This window comes from Triturus cristatus, chromosome 3_2, assembly GCF_964204655.1.
Source record: "Triturus cristatus chromosome 3_2, aTriCri1.1, whole genome shotgun sequence".
Lineage (NCBI taxonomy): Eukaryota > Metazoa > Chordata > Amphibia > Caudata > Salamandridae > Triturus > Triturus cristatus.
This window is the reverse complement of record NC_140584.1, coordinates 166763108-166780051: the sequence shown is the minus strand read 5'-3', so window position 1 is coordinate 166780051 and position 16944 is coordinate 166763108. Positions and strand designations below refer to the sequence as shown.

General features: G+C 43.6%; 1 protein-coding gene across 1 annotated transcript in view; it reads right to left on the bottom strand.

Moving 5' to 3' along the window:
* The window catches only part of LOC146856963 (palmitoyl-protein thioesterase ABHD10, mitochondrial-like), a 178234-nt gene extending 162131 nt beyond the window's left edge, over positions 1 to 16103 (bottom strand). The window contains exon 1 of the mRNA XM_085647451.1: positions 16007 to 16103. Coding sequence (XP_085503577.1) covers positions 16007 to 16071 — 65 coding nt within the window. The 5' untranslated portion in view covers positions 16072 to 16103. The remainder of the gene's footprint in view (positions 1 to 16006) is intronic.
* Positions 16104 to 16944: the final 841 nt, after the last annotated feature.

Below are 16944 nucleotides of genomic sequence, written 5' to 3'. Positions count from 1 at the left end.
AATCTCTGCAGGCCTGTTTGGTACTTGTGCTAAGGCATCCTTTAATTCATCTCTCAACCCACGGTAGAACACCGCTGCTCTCTTGTTCTCCGGCCAATCTGTCTCCACCACCAATTTGTTGAACTGAGCTAAATATGCCACCAAATCTCGATTGCCTTGTTTTATTTCCAATAATTCGTTATCTGTGGCCTGGGAGACTCTTCTTCTGTCGAAAATTCGGAGGAATTCTTTTTTAAATTCATCTATATCATACAAGATCGGAGCATTGCTGGTCACCAAGGGCATAGACCATGACGCGGCGTCTCCACTCAAATAAGACAGGATAAAGGCCACACGAGACTGCGCATCGGGGAAAAGTGCTGGACGACACATAAAGTGTAACGTACATTGTGTCAAAAACACCTGCGCCTTTTGGGGGTCTCCACTGAAACGCTCTGGCGACGCGAGAGGTATTACAGGGGACAGGGAGTGAATGACTTGCGTGGTGACCTTTGGTTGGGAGTCTGGTGCATCTCTGGAACTCTCTTCTGAAAATGCGGAAAATCTAGGACCAGACGCTATACTATTCATCTTAAATGTTAAATCGGTAGTTTCTTTCTTCAACTCCCTATTCTCTTCTCTCACTAAACCCAACTCCCTCTGAATACCTTCCAGGATATCTCCTAACTTTTTTAGGTCTAATCCTTCCGCCATTCTGCTCAGGTGCGAACAATTACGTGGGCACTTCACTCTGTCAGGAATGCCAAATTCTTCACGCTCGGGAGCAGAATGTCGAAAGTTCCCAATGCCACTCCCAGCCTTCCCAGTGCTCAACGCCTTTAGTACGCGATGACTCCGAGGAACTCTGGAGGGGGAAAGGGGAATTGGACAGAGAAGAGACAGCCACTTTTCAACCTTCTCGATTCTTCGGTTGATCGCCCATCTAATTTTCTGGTGGACAGGATAGGTGTTATCGTCTCTAAAAAAAGAAAAGGAATGTTATACTCTTGGTGCCTCTTTTCTCTGGTGTCTTGTGTGTGTACTATGAATTCTCCCTCAGAGTACCTACCCTATCCTTTTGTGACCAATGCTCCTCTTCTTTCTTTTGCTTTTTCTATCTTGCAATCTCTTAGTTGTTGCTGCAACTAAATATGGAACAATGTTACTGCAATTCTGACCTTCCCCCCAACTACCTTTCTAAGCTCTTGTAACCTTCTTCTAGGGGAGGTGAGCTCCTTACCCTCTTGACCCTGGTTGCACACTTCAACTGGATTCTGTTTTGATAAGGACGTTGTTGCTCTGTGTGTCTATCGAACAATGTATCTATAACACTCCTTCTACTGGGAAAACTCCTTGTCTACTCTGAACTCTCAGCCCTAATATGCTTCTTCAGTCTTATATTTTAGCGCTATATTTTCCGGGGCAGGAGCTGAGTTTCTCTTGGATGTTAAGCTTAATATTCTGTAGCATGAGATGATATACTGGAACCAAAAACTAAGTACTTCTTTTCTTCAATAGCAATTAATGTGCAAAAAAGGAACAGTCTTACTTGGAAACTTCTAATGCTCGATAACTTCTTCTCTCAGGATTCAGCTTCGACTCTTGCTAGTGCTAGAACGCGACGAATTAATTCCCTGACTAACTTCGCGACGCGTCTCTGAGGCACGACCTAATCTCCTCAGTAACTTGGTGAAGTGCGCCGTTGTAACGGCTGCGCACCTGTAACATCGTGATTGTCAAGCGCTGCTAGAGCGCTAACCTGCTGTTCTGGCGATCTAATCTCGGCAGCCATCTTGGGAATCCTTTGATCTCTGTGTGAACTGAGAGGACTGCGCTTCTTTAGGACATTATTTCGTAATATCCTAACCCTGAATGATGATTTCCTAAGTACTCGTGGTTTGATGGCCCTGACATGAGTTCTCTCCGCCGGTTCTACTTCCGTTCCGGCTGATAAATAGTTCTCTCTTCCTCACATCAATATTAATATTTTCCGTAAGTTGATCAGTCTTCGCTCTGTGTCTCCGAGTCGAGACGCTTCTCTTCATTTTGGTGATTATCCCTTTATAATCAAATTTTAAATCCAGTGGGTGCCACAATTCTCGGACTCCTAGCGAGTACGCTCTGTTGCCATTCTGTCTTCACGAGCACCCATATGACCATGTCCTATGATTGTGTATATTAACAAAAGAATGTATACTAAGTGCAAATGGAAATATAATTAGCGTGTGCGTAGTTTAATGTTTAGATTAAAAGTGTGGTCTCTTTGGGTCCATCTAGAGGGCTCAGGGTGTTTTCCCTCATCTACTGCACCGCTCATAGAAAACCAGTATTTAATTACGCTTACTTAGGAGGCGCCAATATCCCACAGCAAAATAGCATCCCATTTTTAGGTCCCGCCTACGCAGCACGCATGCGCTGCTTAGGAAAGAGACCTTTAGTCATCGGCACAGCTTTCCCTGCAAAAACATGCATGCGTTGCATTGCTTCCAATGGCAACGCGTGCACGTCTGAAGATTCACTTGCGGGAGCGAGCAGCTGGCGCCATATGGTAGCAATTATCGTGCCTTGCTGCTCGCTCTCGCAAGGGAATCGCACAGGATCCCTCCTTTCTCCCCCCCTACTGCAGCGTGAGGCGCGCGTGCTTGTACTTGTGCTGTTACGTTTTAGCAAAACATCTTCATTACTACAGTTGTCAGTTTGTAATCAGAGCATATCTAACAGGCTTCCTTCATTTCTCTTACAAACATACACGTACATTCCACTAAAGGGATTATTTGTTTCTGGTTTGAGTAGTCGAGACAACACGCTGTGCCACCGAAAAGGACCTCCAGCAAAAAATCACCTCTAGCAGGGCAACAAAAAGTACAACATATACCAGCTAACTGTTCCCGTACAAAATGCCCAGAAACCTCAGGCGGTCAACTGCTAATGTTCATACGCGCACCGCACCCACTCTCCATGTACGCGCATCTAAGGCGGCTATGCTGCGTCCCCAGGCTTCCATGCGCCAGTGCCGCAGAGTGACGCGGGGCCAGCGAGCAGGCGCGGTGTGGCTTGCTGTGACCCGGTAGGGGAAGCTCTGGGTGTCTGCCATTTTGGTTCTTGCTGTCGCTCTGTTTAGCGAGCACGTGAAGCGCCGCCAGCGGCCTCGGGTGCTGAGCGAGGTGGGCAGAGGCTGGAGCCACACGACCCAAGTGGGAAGTGGAGCAGCAGAGATGCCGAGCGTTAACCTGCCGCCCAAGGAGAACGCGCTGTTTAATCGCATACTGGTGAGTGCCCTGGGCTGGGTTCACTGTGGTGTTTGCGGATACCTGGATTTTTGTGGTTGTAACCTGTACGTACCCTATAATAAACACTATGCCTAACCATACCGAATACGGACATCATTATTTCGGCTTCGGCTGAAGGAATAGGGGTTGAGTAGCAAGGAATTGCGAGTTTATGGCGCTGTCATAGTTCTAGGACTTTTCACTCCAACCTGAGACTTGACAGTTTTCAGGTGTTCACCAGGACCCCGGTAACATCACTATCAATGCTTTTATTATGTACCCCATGATCTGCACTTTAGTGTTACATATCTTGTTTTGTCATCTGTGTATCACGTTCGCTGCCACTTTGGGTCTCAGTATGTTTCCATTCCGCTGTGTACTATAATAGCTCTTGTTTCCGAATTGCTGAGCAAGCCCAGGGCATACCCCACCCTGGCAGCAATTTGCCAACAGCTCACTTGTGGCCGTGTCACTGACGTTAGCGCTGTCCTTTTTTACACAAACAATTTTGTGCTGAATTTGGTTGTTTGTTAGGATTAAGTCTGCATCATATGACATGTCTGACTTTTTCGCTTGAACCTTGCCTTCCGCTTGTGCTTATGATCTGCAGATTTTTAAAACGTAACTTTTTGCACTAGGTTTATGTTCTCTAGTCTTAGTGCTTGCAGTAAGGCTTCTGGATATATAGCGGGATCCTCAACTATTCGAACTATCAGGTAACTGAGTGGTGGTTAGTCCACACGTGATATAAAAGGAAATGGAACTAAACCGTTGAATAACAAATGTAGTCATTCATAACGTAGGACGCGGATTGCATACATGCCACTTAAGTAGCAGGTCTCAAAAAATCATAAAAATGTTACTAGGCCTGTAGGTCTAGTAACTTCAATAATCTACTCGAAAAACTGAAATGTACTTGCCCCAGATACTCGTCTCATTATGTCATCCTAGGCAAATGTTTCATTTTGCAGAGCCACCTTTTTTTTATCACATATGAGAGCATCTTCCAATATGCAGATTAGCATTCCTGCTGTACAAAACAATCCGGTTGGGGTGATTTAATAGCGTTTGCTCTATGTGTAATAAGAATCTAGCCTACATATAGGGGGTATGCATGACCCCTGACTTGCCTCTTAGTTCACAAATAGCATTGCCGTTAGGGCAGGGGCAGGAATCTTTTTCAGTTCATCTTGAAAATACTCAAAAAATATATATTACTGAAGCATGAGGTGGCAGTGCACTGCCATTTACAGACAGTACAATTTCCATTGAAATGGGCAAAAACGGTCCCACCCGCATGCAGTTTTACTTATAAAACTATATAGTGTATAAACAATAATCTGTGGAAATTGTTTCAGAAAACATATTTATCATGTGCACATCACCAAGTAAGTGTTATGATTTGTTTTCATACTATTAAAATATATTTTTAATCACACAGAATTACAAAACAATTTCATTCATTACTGCTGAAATCTGTTTTGAAATGTTTGTACAGTTCACTTCTGAGCTATTTGTGTGTTAGACTAAAACATGATATCCTACAGCCTTTCATTTCACACGTTTTGTGCAGCACGATTGTCAGACAGTGCACTTAAAAAAATCCTTGAACTTTGCAATCAGAAAGAAAAGTAATTGTAGATTAAATTGACTTTTGACCTTTGGCTCTTAGCGAAGAATAAATGTGACAAGCTAACGACAAGATTTAAGGGCATCTTTAATGCTCCTTTACTTTGTGAGTGAATAGAACACCACCTGTTTGTCAGCTTGCCCAGTGCTTAATTTGTGCCGGTGCTTTCCGGTGCTTAGCACCGGCACTTATTTGTCAGGGCCGGGTCTAGATGCCAGGGCGAACTCATATAAATGACTGCACAATGTGGGTAGTGTCAGACAATGTTAGGGACTGTTGAAACTCTCTTTTCGCTGAAGAACTGAGACCAAAAATAAATCCATGACTTCCATCAGTGTTGCCAGTGGGCGGACTACTGATTAGGCTGGATTTGGTTCTGTGCAGGAGCCACAGCAGCGTACGTAACCTTTCAAATTCATTTGCCACGGGTCGCCTTATCGTGAGGAGGCACACACGCATTACGCACCAGCAGTCCGAAACAATTAACTGAAGTAGCAGCATGTTGTGTATTGTGCAGCGGTACAAAAGGGGGTGGTGATGGACGGAGTATCAGAACCAATCAAACACTCACACCCAGTCAACAGATCTGGGTTTAATCCATCACCGTTCTTTAGCCCACTCTGCCACCCCAGCTCAGACATGGCCATATGCAAATCAGTCTGACCCTGTGCCTCATGGGAACAGTCCAGCCCGAACTGCCAAGCCATGCCTTCCCTGGACCGGAAACAAGCTTCCTAGGACCGGTTTCTGGCATTTCAGCCGTCTTCAGCCAGGCTTGCTTGAATCCAGTGGCAAAGTGTGCAAGGGACTCACGTCTGAGCATACCCTGCCAACTTATGGCGAACAAAGCGGTACAAAAGGGGGTGGTGATGGACGGAGTATCAGAACCAATCAAACACTCACACCCAGTCAACAGATCTGGGTTTAATCCATCACCGTTCTTTAGCCCACTCTGCCACCCCAGTTCAGACATGGCCATATGCAAATCAGTCTGACCCTGTGCCTCATGGGAACCGTCCAGCCCGAACTGCCAAGCCAAGCCTTCCCTGGACCGGAAACAAGCTTCCTAGGACCGGTTTCTGGCATTTCAGCCGTCTTCAGCCACGCTTGCTTGAATCCAGTGGCAAAGTGAGCAAGGGACTCACGTCTGAGCATACCCTGCCAACTTATGGCGAGCAAAGCGGTACAAAAGGGGGTGGTGATGGACGGAGTATCAGAACCAATGAAACACTCACACCCAGTCAACAGATCTGGGTTTAATCCATCACCGTTCTTTAGCCCACTCTGCCACCCCAGTTCAGACATGGCCATATGCAAATCAGTCTGACCCTGTGCCTCATGGGAACAGTCCAGCCCGAACTGCCAAGCCATGCCTTCCCTGGACCGGAAACAAGCTTCCTAGGACCGGTTTCTGGCATTTCAGCCATCTTCAGCCAGGCTTGCTTGAATCCAGTGACACTGAAATGCCAGAAACCGGTCCTAGGAAGCTTGTTTCATGAGGACTGGTCCTTGCACTTCCCTGGTGCAAGCTCCTTGTGGTTCCCTCTGGTGCCATCCTATCACAACCCACCTGTGATAACCTGTCGCACTGCTTATCAATGCCAGACAAGGGAGTATTCAGAAAATGAAAATATCTCCCTCTTTGACCATCCCTTTAAGGCGCCAGTGAACAAAACAGGACACCGTCCCTGGAGGTTTAAAGGGGAGTTAATGCTCAAGAAACCCCTTTTTTTATATAACAAATGATAAAATAGGGTTTTGAAGAGATTCCCCAAACAAAAAATGGCTTCTGAATGTGTGCCCGTGAAATAACACAAAACTTATTTCCAATTTGCTGAGGCTGATATAAATGGGGTTTCCTTCCCTTTGTCACTCTTTCTCCACTTGTCCTTTCAAGAATTCTTTTTCCTTTTCTCACCTCCATCCTTTTTGAAAATTCCAGCCTTTTTGACTGCAAAACTCCTTCATAAATCAGGCTTATGTGGGTAAATATAGAGTCTGGAGTACTAATAAAAACCAATGCTGATGCTGTAACACTCGATGTATTGCCAGGGAACATTTACATTGATTCAAACACTATGTATTGAAGTTACATTGGATTACATATTTTAGCGCAATCAAACTTTGATACAGAGTAAACAACACATGCCTTGTGTTGGGCTGAAAATAATGGCCATAGAGGGAGCCAGTAAGTACATTTTTTTTTTTTACATTTGTCATCATTAACTTCAATCCACCAAGCTCCTTGATGCCTTTCAAAAACATAAATGTCGCATACAAAACGATTAGCATTAAGCACATCTTAAGTCAGCTACCTTTTAGGTTTGACCTGATGACACCTGCACCATTCATGCCAGATTTTTCCATATGATATACACAAATGGACTAGGACACAGGTTTGTAGAATTGCTTGCATTTCTTTGAAAGAAAAAGATATGCAATTATGCCATCCAGGTGTTACAGATATGTCAGCACAGAGGACCTTGAGAAAACATAGAATGTGTGACAACTAACTTTCTCAACTAGGATGACACTGAAGACTTACTGGACAATCTATACCACAATACATCACTGTTCTCCCTGCGGGGTTGGCCCCAGCCAAAACAAGAAACAATGCATTTGCCATTAAATCCACTAAAAATGGTCCAATGCGGTGACCGTGGAACTGAAACAAACCAGTCTCAACCTGTAATGCAAGTTTTTATGGGCTACCTGTAAGGCCTCCATAGTGCCATAAAGAAAGTCAAAAAGTCTTAATTTACAAAATTCATCTAGCAGGTCTGACCGAATAAGAGAAACCTTCAGCATCTTTCAAGAACTGTCTAACCCAGATTGCCAGAAGAACAACCCATGCGCATCACAACAATATTGTGACAAACTCCTGGATTTTTTGTTGTTCAAAATTAGCACCATCTGTGACTCAAACACTTCACTGCCCTGTACCATCTGCCTGACATTCTCTCTCCTTTCTTCACAGTGTTAGTCCTTTCTCTGCCTCTGTCTACATGGCTACTACTAAACTGCCAGCACTCAGCCCTCCCTATTATCTCTGGCATGGCATTTTAATGGCATTTTATTTATGAGCGTAGGCATGAACAATAGGAAGACGGGAGCCTTGAGGTAGTAATTATAGGTGTCCCCTTCAGGGCATTAGTCATTTCAGCCAATTTCTTATGAAATTGTGTTTTAAATGCACGTTTTGAATTCATTTTTCTCAAAGTTTTCTCAGGCGGGGGGAACCTCCTATCACACCTTTGCTGAAATTCTGATCGGGTATTACACCGGGATTTCAGCAGTGCCAGTTGAGAAAGTGGGTGGTGACAAATAAGTGGGTGGAGCCAGTGGAGGAAGTGGTTGGAGTCAGGTAAAGTGGGTGTGGTCACCTAAAGAATGTGAGCACCTGCACTTAATATTTTACAAATTAAGCACTGAGCTTGCCAGAAGGGTCGAGTAGGCCCTAAATATAGCTTGCCCTGATAAAATCTGGCTCGCCATACGTAGTGAGCGAGAGATTTGTCGAGGCCTGAGTAGGACCTATATTTTTCTTCTAAAAGTCCAAAGAATATGAACACTTGTAAGATTCTGCTGCAAAATACCCTCTAGTTGTCCTCATATGCTGTAAACGATATCACCTTTTAAGAAAGACAATATACCTTAATTCATTGTTCCAAGTGCTGTCATGTATGATATGGTCAACATTAGGAAACACACATCGGTAATGCTAGTAGGCTTGGACATGGCAAGTGTGCAATGGTTTATTTTTTTTTGTCAATGTATGCAATACGCACAAATATTTGAATACAGTATAAACATATAGACTCAAAGGTGTCCCAGCAGCACAGGCACACCAGACATGGTACTAAAATGCACTCTTTGTCAGGCAGTTGTGCACAATGAAATTGCTATCATTCACAGTCCAATAGAGCCAGTGGATGAAGTGGGCTGCCACTGTGATGTACGCTATGACCTGTGTAACCAAAATGTAATTCACTCTTGAACAGACTAATGGGCGAAAAGGTATGTCCAGATTTAAAAATAACACAAGCATGCTCAAAAAGTTTTAATATGAAATATTTGCCCATGAGGCAAGAAAATTTTTTATGAGTTCATGCTCACAAAGAAACAAAACATAAACAACAGATTGTATGCATGTGGGTATTAATGTCAGAATGTGGTCATTGAGCTCTTCTAAGCTTCTGTGAAGTCTAGTAGTGGAATCATGTGCAGACTTGTATCTGTGTTCAAGGGAAAAGTCTGGATCTTAGAAATAATTACAGCGGAAGCCACATTGGAGTCAAGCAAGATGGATTTGGATACTTTGTAATGTTGAACCAAATTATTTCATTGCATATGATAAGAGGCTTTACATTGTTTTGGGTAACTCCTTCTCAATTGTAATTCCAGCTGGCCAAGTTATAAGTGAAGCTAGGAACGTCTAAGTTTTAGAGACATGTATTCAAGCTGCATAGTAATGTCCATCTGCCATATTGTCCCAGATAAGACAAATCACAGCTTTAATACAAGAATTTAACAGGATACTCTCATTTGAAGGTGCATACATTTTGCCTGTTAGATTTAATCAGGTCCCCACTGGTCCTGAGATGCTGATCCAAGGGAAGTTGTCATGTTCATGGTGGAACAGAAGGTGTAGTTGGATTTCATTTTACTCTGTGTGTGTTGGTGTTCCCCCTGCCAAATTCTGTTTTACCGCTGTAGTACGTTAGAAAATAAATTGATTTAGGGGGACAGTACAAAGGTTCACAGAGGATGGGCAATGCCAATTTACTTTCTGAATAAAAAATCTGCTATTTTGATCTGAATCATTAGTACGACTGCTGTAAAGAACATTGTAGTCTGAAATATCTAGCTATCCGAAGTTGTACATCTTTGTGGTTTATATTGCATACATCTTATTCCTAGCTGTGTTGAATTAAAGAACAGAGTGAGTTAAGACGCACATGTTGTCCTGACTTTCATTTTGACAGACAACGTGACTTCAGGGACTGTAGACTCTCTCTGTATGGTCGAATTCTGTGCCAGATCACATAAATGTGATTCCTGGAGGAGGAGTGGGTGCAGTATTAAGAGAAGGTGAAATTTGATAACTTTTTTTTATTTACTAAGAAATTGTTTGCTTTTGTTGTAAAATTCTAATTGAGGAAGCATATTTCATTTCTGTGCTCTGTGGTCTGGGAAGTGTCTCCTTTAAAACTGCAGTGTGGTTGTAGGATTGAGACAAGGTATTTGTCAAATAAGTGTAAAGAAACTGTATGAATCCAATATGAACTCCATCAAAAAGAAGTCTACCGTAAAGCCAGAAATAGCTATCATTCAGCATGCATGAAAGCTAAAGCATGCTATGTTACCACCAGCATTAACATGGCCGTAAATAAATCTCAGACTCTCTTCAATACCGTAAGAGAGCTGGCTGGTGAAAATTCAAGAGCGGGACCTACCCCTCTTAACACCCAGCAATGTCAAGACTTGGCTTCATTTTTTACTGACAAAATTGATAATATTGTCTCTAACATCAAAAAAGACAGCATAACCACGCATAAACATTTCAACATCCCTCAAGTTGTCAGAGGAAATTGTCATCTCGGGGCCTGGCCTCCTATTAATCTGAATATACTGAAGGAACTCTTAAAATCGATCAAATCAGGTTCCCCACGTGACATCATTCCTATAAGTATTCTAAGTAAACTAGAGGACTCGGCTATGGTTCCCATAGCGGAAATACTGAACGCCTCCATTGAGCAGGCCTCAGTTCCTGCACTATGGAAACATGCTATGGTCACTCCTCTACTTAAAAAGCCGGCCGCAGACCCTTTGATACTGGCCAACTACCGCCCAATTTCATTGCTGCCTGCCTTCTCAAAAATCCTTGAGAGGCACATCCACAAAGCACTCTCATGCTATGTGGAAAAAAACGAGCTTCTTCACTCGTCCCAATCTGGCTTTAGGAGTGGTTATTCCACTGAGACGGCCCTACTTGGGGTCACGGAAAAAATCAGGGAGCTCATGGACGATGGCCAAATGGTAGCACTGGTCCTGTTGGGCTTAAGTGCGGCCTTCGACACCATTTCTCACTCCATACTGCTTGACAGGCTGGGGGAGAATGGTGTCGAGGGCAAGGCACTTGAATGGATTAGATCATACTTATCCCTCCGCACTTTTCAGATCTCTTCCTCGGAGGCATGCTCTGAGATATTCCACTCTCCTCACGGCGTGCCACAGGGATCGATACTGAGCCCGCTGTTTTTTAATTTGTACCTTCGTCCATTAGCAGATCTTGCTGAAAAATTTGGCCTTGTCTTAATGACTTATGCAGATGACTCTCAAATTCTGTTCTCTCTTTCAAAATCCGATTCATCTGCTCCATCTGCACTGAAAATAGGCCTCCAGGAAATATTTAATTGGATGTCAGTTAACCAACTTAAATTAAACGGGGAAAAAACGGAGGTCCTCCTTTTGGGAAATAGCAAAGATCTTTGGAGCGATCCCCACTGGCCATCATCGTTTGGTAAACTTCCTCCTCCTGCCTCTCAGGTCAGAAACCTTGGAGTCATCATAGATGATAGTTTATCTATGACGCAGCAAGCCAACAAAGTGGCTGGCATATGTTTTGCCATTCTTAAATGGCTTCGCAAAATTGCCTGGATGTTACCCCCTTCCACCCAGAAGATCGTAGTCAATGCCTTAGTGACATCTCGGCTTGACTACGGAAACATCTTGTACCTGGGTTCAAACGCTGCAACTGGTGCAAAACGCCGCTGCCAGACTGCTTTGCAGAATCCCCAGATCCGCTGGGATCACCAAGCATCTTAGGGACCTGCACTGGCTCAGGGTCGAAAACCGGATTCGGTTCGGTGATTTACCTATTTAAAATCAAAGCTGGTATCGCCCCTAAATATCTACAGGACCTTGCTAAACTCTATCTTCCCAATCGCAGCCTCCGTTCAGGCACTGCTGCGAATTTTGTGTTACTGCTTTCCTGTCATTTTTGTTCAAATAATACTCCAAACACTATTAATATGTGTACTACTCGGAACCCCATATGTATCCCCTAACAAACATAAAATCAATCTATTGCAAAGAAGAAGAAAATGTAACAGTTAAATTGTGAGTGAAAGGTGAAGCTTGGACTAATCGGTTAGTTAACATAGGCTGCAGTAATAAAATTGCTTAATATGCCATTATAGGCAGACCTGACCTTTAACATCCAAACTAATGAAAATGTATACTTGCACACTTTGACAGTGACTAATTAGGAGTTTTTAATGTAACCATTTTTAGGTCTTGCCTAGGCAGCGTGCATGCGCTCACCTAGGAGATGACTTTTAGAAATTGGTCAGCTCTTTTTAAGTGCTTGTGCTGGCATCCACCTTGCGGGAGTGAGCAGCGGCACATGTGCTAATTGAAACCAGATGGCCCGCGCGCTGCTGCTCGCTCCCACAAGGTGGAACACAAGCATGAGTGCTTGAAAAGCTTGAATTAGCGTGGTCGCTTTCATCACGCTAATTCAAAACAGATGGCCCCCTGCGCGCGAATGTTAATTAGCGCGTTAGCCGTGCTGCCGTGCTCGGTGTGCGGGAGCGGCGTGTGACAAGCGCTTGTTTTACCAGCCACCGCTCTCCCTTGCCTTTGATCTTCCTCTTGTCATTTTCTCTATCACCCCATCTGCTTCATGCCATCTTCTTATCTCCCACTCGCTCTCTCCGCTTTCTCTCCTTCCTTCTCTCTCCCTTTTACCTCTCTCCTCTTCCTGTGTCCGTTTTTTCTCTTATTCTCTTTTCTCTCGCTTCTTCACATTCTTATTTTCTCCCTCTTTTCATTTCCCCCTCTCTCTCCCTCTGCCTTTGTCTCACCCTTCTTTCGCTTTCTCTCTCCTCTCACGCTCTCTCGCTCCTGCCCCCACTCTCTTCCTTTTGTTTTCCTCTCTGTCGCTCCTTGCCTCGTTGCCCTGCTCCCTCCTTCCTGCTTCTCCCTGGAAGCTCTGAGTGGAATTATCACAGCCTTAAAAGCTTCAGGGGAGGCCCAGCTAATCAATGCAGGGCAGGCCCCCTGTCTCCTTCCCCTGCCGAGCAGCGGCACGGCCATTTCCGCTTTACCCGCCATAATTACAAACGTCAGGCCCGCTTTGTCCGAAGGCAGGCAAAGGGAAAAATCTCATTTGGTGCCCAGAGAAAACACGGCCTCCGTCACGGTGCTTCCCTACAGCCCAGGAACGGTGCCTTGTCCCCTAGGTGCACAGGGGGGCGTGTGGAGAGTGCCATGGTGAAGGCATGGTGGGAGTGGGGTGGGGGAGAACGGAGTCTGAAGGGATTTCACACCAGAGCCTTGATGGATTACACCTATCTGATTAATTTGGAAAACATGTGGCCCACATGTAAACAGCCCCTGCGGGCCACAGGCACGACGTTGGGGAAGGAAGTGTGCAATCGGAGGCCTCGTGTTCAGCACATCTCCATCAAGGAGAGGTGACCCCTTGCTGTCTCCTCTGCCCTCCTCACCTACTGGCTAACACTCCCCTGTGGTAACCAGATGACACCCATGTTATCAGGGACACCATATTTCTGTCTTGGACTTTCCTTTTACATTGTTTTCAGGTGTGTTGCTGCAATGGGTTCAGGTGAACTAAAGCGTAAATACATTTCCCAGAGTTCTATAGTTTGTCAAAGTGAAGGCCAGAACTGGAACATGGGGTTTCTGGTGAAGTACACTGAGGAACATCAAAAGATCCTTTCTCTCTGTCAGGGCTTAAGTCCTTTGGAACCTTATGTGTTTAGCCAGAGCTATTGGCTTTGCCAATGTCTTTAAGCTATGCTGTAAAGTAGTATGGCTGCTGTGCAGCATGTTGAAAAGTTATAATAAAAAAAGTCTTATAAGTATTTTTGTTACCTTATATGCAACCAATAAGACATTATTTAGAACTGCACGACCCTATTAAAAAAAGAATTCACTTAAAAAATGTCTTCTAGTTTTCTTGTTCTTGCAATGCTTATTGAGAAGAAGTGGAATTAAAAGTATTATTTTTTCAAATGTTACAAGTACTTCTCTTTACCTGTTTATAACTTCCGGTGTCACACTTTAGACATTAGTAATACCAGTAACCTTCCTCATATGATGGAAAAACGTATTTTTAGTCTTCCATGGTACTCCCTGGGGGGGGGAGGGGGTCATTGTTAAATCTCCTTGCATGTATGTATAAGTGAAACTCACAAGCGCAAATAGGTATGCTCACAATTGCAAAACGCTTTCAAAATTGGGAGAAAATGGTTTTGTGCTTGCAAATTGCCTCTTTTTTTGCATTTTTATATAGCACAAACTCTGACCCAAAGGTGAGCACCAGTTACATTGCACAAGTGCACATTTATTTTTGGTAGGCAAGGGGAGATTATGTGAATTTACCAGAATAGATAGATAGATAGATAGATAGATAGATAGATAGATAGATAGATAGATAGATAGATAGATAGATAGATAGATAGATAGATAGATAGATAGATAGATAGATAGATAGATAGATAGATAGATAGATAGATAGATAGATAGATAGATAGATAGATAGATAGATAGATAGATAGATAGATAGATAGATAGATAGATAGATAGATAGATAGATAGATAGACACTACAATAGACACATTGAAGTATACTTTCATATTCACACAATAACGTACAAAGGCTAAGACCAGGGCCACTGGAATTATACGGCACGGCTAAGTAAATTATGTGGCAGGAGAAGGCAAAATTACATCAATTCACCACAATTCAAACAGACTAGGTATGGAGATCAGTTGATAAACACAACGGGCCCGATTCACAGAACTAACTTAAGACAAAATCCTAAACTTACTACCATTTTCGTATTCACAGAAGGCACTTACTCATTTTGGTATTCACAGAAGACACTTAGTGAACTAACTAGTGAAGTTAGTAGTCCTAACTTTAGGACTCCTAAATGCCTTCTGTGAATACCGAAAGTCTTAAAATTAGGAATTTTCCCAGTTTAGGAGTCCTAAAGTTAGGACTCCTAACTTTACTACTACTAAACTGAGAAAAATCCTAATTTTAAGGCTTTCGGTAGTCACAGAAGGCATGTAGGAGTCCTAAAGTTAGGAGTCCTAACTTTACTACCACTAAATTGAGAAAAATCCTAATTTTAAGACTTTTGGTATTCACAGAAGGCATTTAGGAGTCCTAAAGTTAGGAGTCCTAACTATACTACTACTAATCTGAGAAAAATCCTAATTTTAGGGCTTTCGGTATTCACAGAAGGCATTTAGGAGTCCTAAAGTTAGGAGTCCTAACTTTACTACTACTAAATTGAGAAAAATCCTAATTTTAAGACTTTTGGTACTCAAAGAAGGCATTTAGGAGTCCTAAAGTTAGGACTCCTAACTTCTGTGAATACCGAAATGAGTAAGTGCCTTCTGTGAATACCAAAATGAGTAAGTGCCTTCTGTGAATACCAAAATGGTAGTAAGTTTAGGATTTTGTCTTAAGTTAGTTCTGTGAATCGGGCCCAAGACCTCAAAAACACTTACAGTCACATATCACAGACTAAACAAAAACATGAACACTCATGCTGCTTTACAGCATAGCTTAAAAACAATTGCAAAGCCAAAAGCTCTGGCTAAACACTTATAACATTCCAAAGGCGAGACCTATTGGCTATGCCAATGCTTGTTAAACCTTATTGTCAACACCTTACTTACAACAGTCTACCACATGGTGGCGCTGCTCATCTAATTTGGGGATGAGCAGAACAAGGGTTGTTTAGGAATACAATATACATTGCAATTGCTAATACCTGCCTCCCCAGCCATTTCTTTAGCTTTGGGGACCTGGAATTATCAGAACTGTTGTATTTACATGCAAGAGAGATGGTTAGTAGTTGCTTTGGCAGCGATGACAAGGGCGATGGGTGGTGCAAGCTGCAGTGGCCTCCTTGTCAGAGCCCTGGCACTTCATATTTTACAAATTAAGCACTGCTCCCACCCACAGATCAATATGGAATCCTTTACGGAGGCAGTGAAAGGATCATCCAAATCGGGGTTGGTCCATCGTTGAACCACCAAGACCCTGCCCCAGACCTGGCCCAGTTTGAAGCTCGCTGACTCACCTCAGAACGGATTTCTGCTTTTCAAAGCAATGTGCAGAGGGATGAGTGTGATTGTGCAGTGACATGGGGAGAATGTCGCACCCTGAACCTTGACACACGCATGGCCCATGCACTCTGACGCAGAGCCAGCAGTTGAATATTAACCCAAGTAATCTGTGTGTTGGAGACACCCACTTTTAGGGAGAGGAAATCATAAAATCATAAGCCTAAAATGAATAACACTTTATTTTACATTGCTGCCAAGTTTTGACCTTGCATATGTGTAACATTTCCATGTGTACATTGTGATTGTGTGTGCCACTTCAGTGCTTTCCATGTTCCCCTGTGAGTGACACATTTACGCAAAAAGAAGTAATTATGTCCTTATAGTTAAATAGATATCAGATACGACTCTAGTAGTACCCAGTGTTCACACAGTCCCTGTGCGGTTCGATTTCCTGGGCTTCTAAACTGCAGTTATTATTTTTGCTGTAATGTAAGTTTTGAATTAAATACCAACTTCAGGTCAAGAGTGCTGAAGTCTTAGGGATGGACAGGAGCTCTCACTCTTTCTAATAGAAGGGAAGTGGAAAACGTAGGGCCTGGTTCATATCTTAGCGGTATAGATATTCAGTCGCAATGGCAACCGAGTAGCCATAGTTCCAAGACCCGATTTAAATGCAAGTGGACATTTGGTTCAGTTACGGCAGAGACTACTCCGTCTCAGCCATGATTAAACCCCTCTGATGGCCCAACAGAGTAAGGGCGGAGCCGGACTGGCACTAGCGGGCACCGGGCAATCCCTCGGTGCGCCGCACTGGTGGGGGCCGGTTTTTGACCCCTGGGGCCGTTTTTTGTTACAGGGCCGTTTTTGCAGCATAGCTGCAAAATCGACCCTGTAACAAAATCAGCCGAAAACCGGCCCTGGCAAAGAGCTCGGCGGCACCACCGCCCCCCCC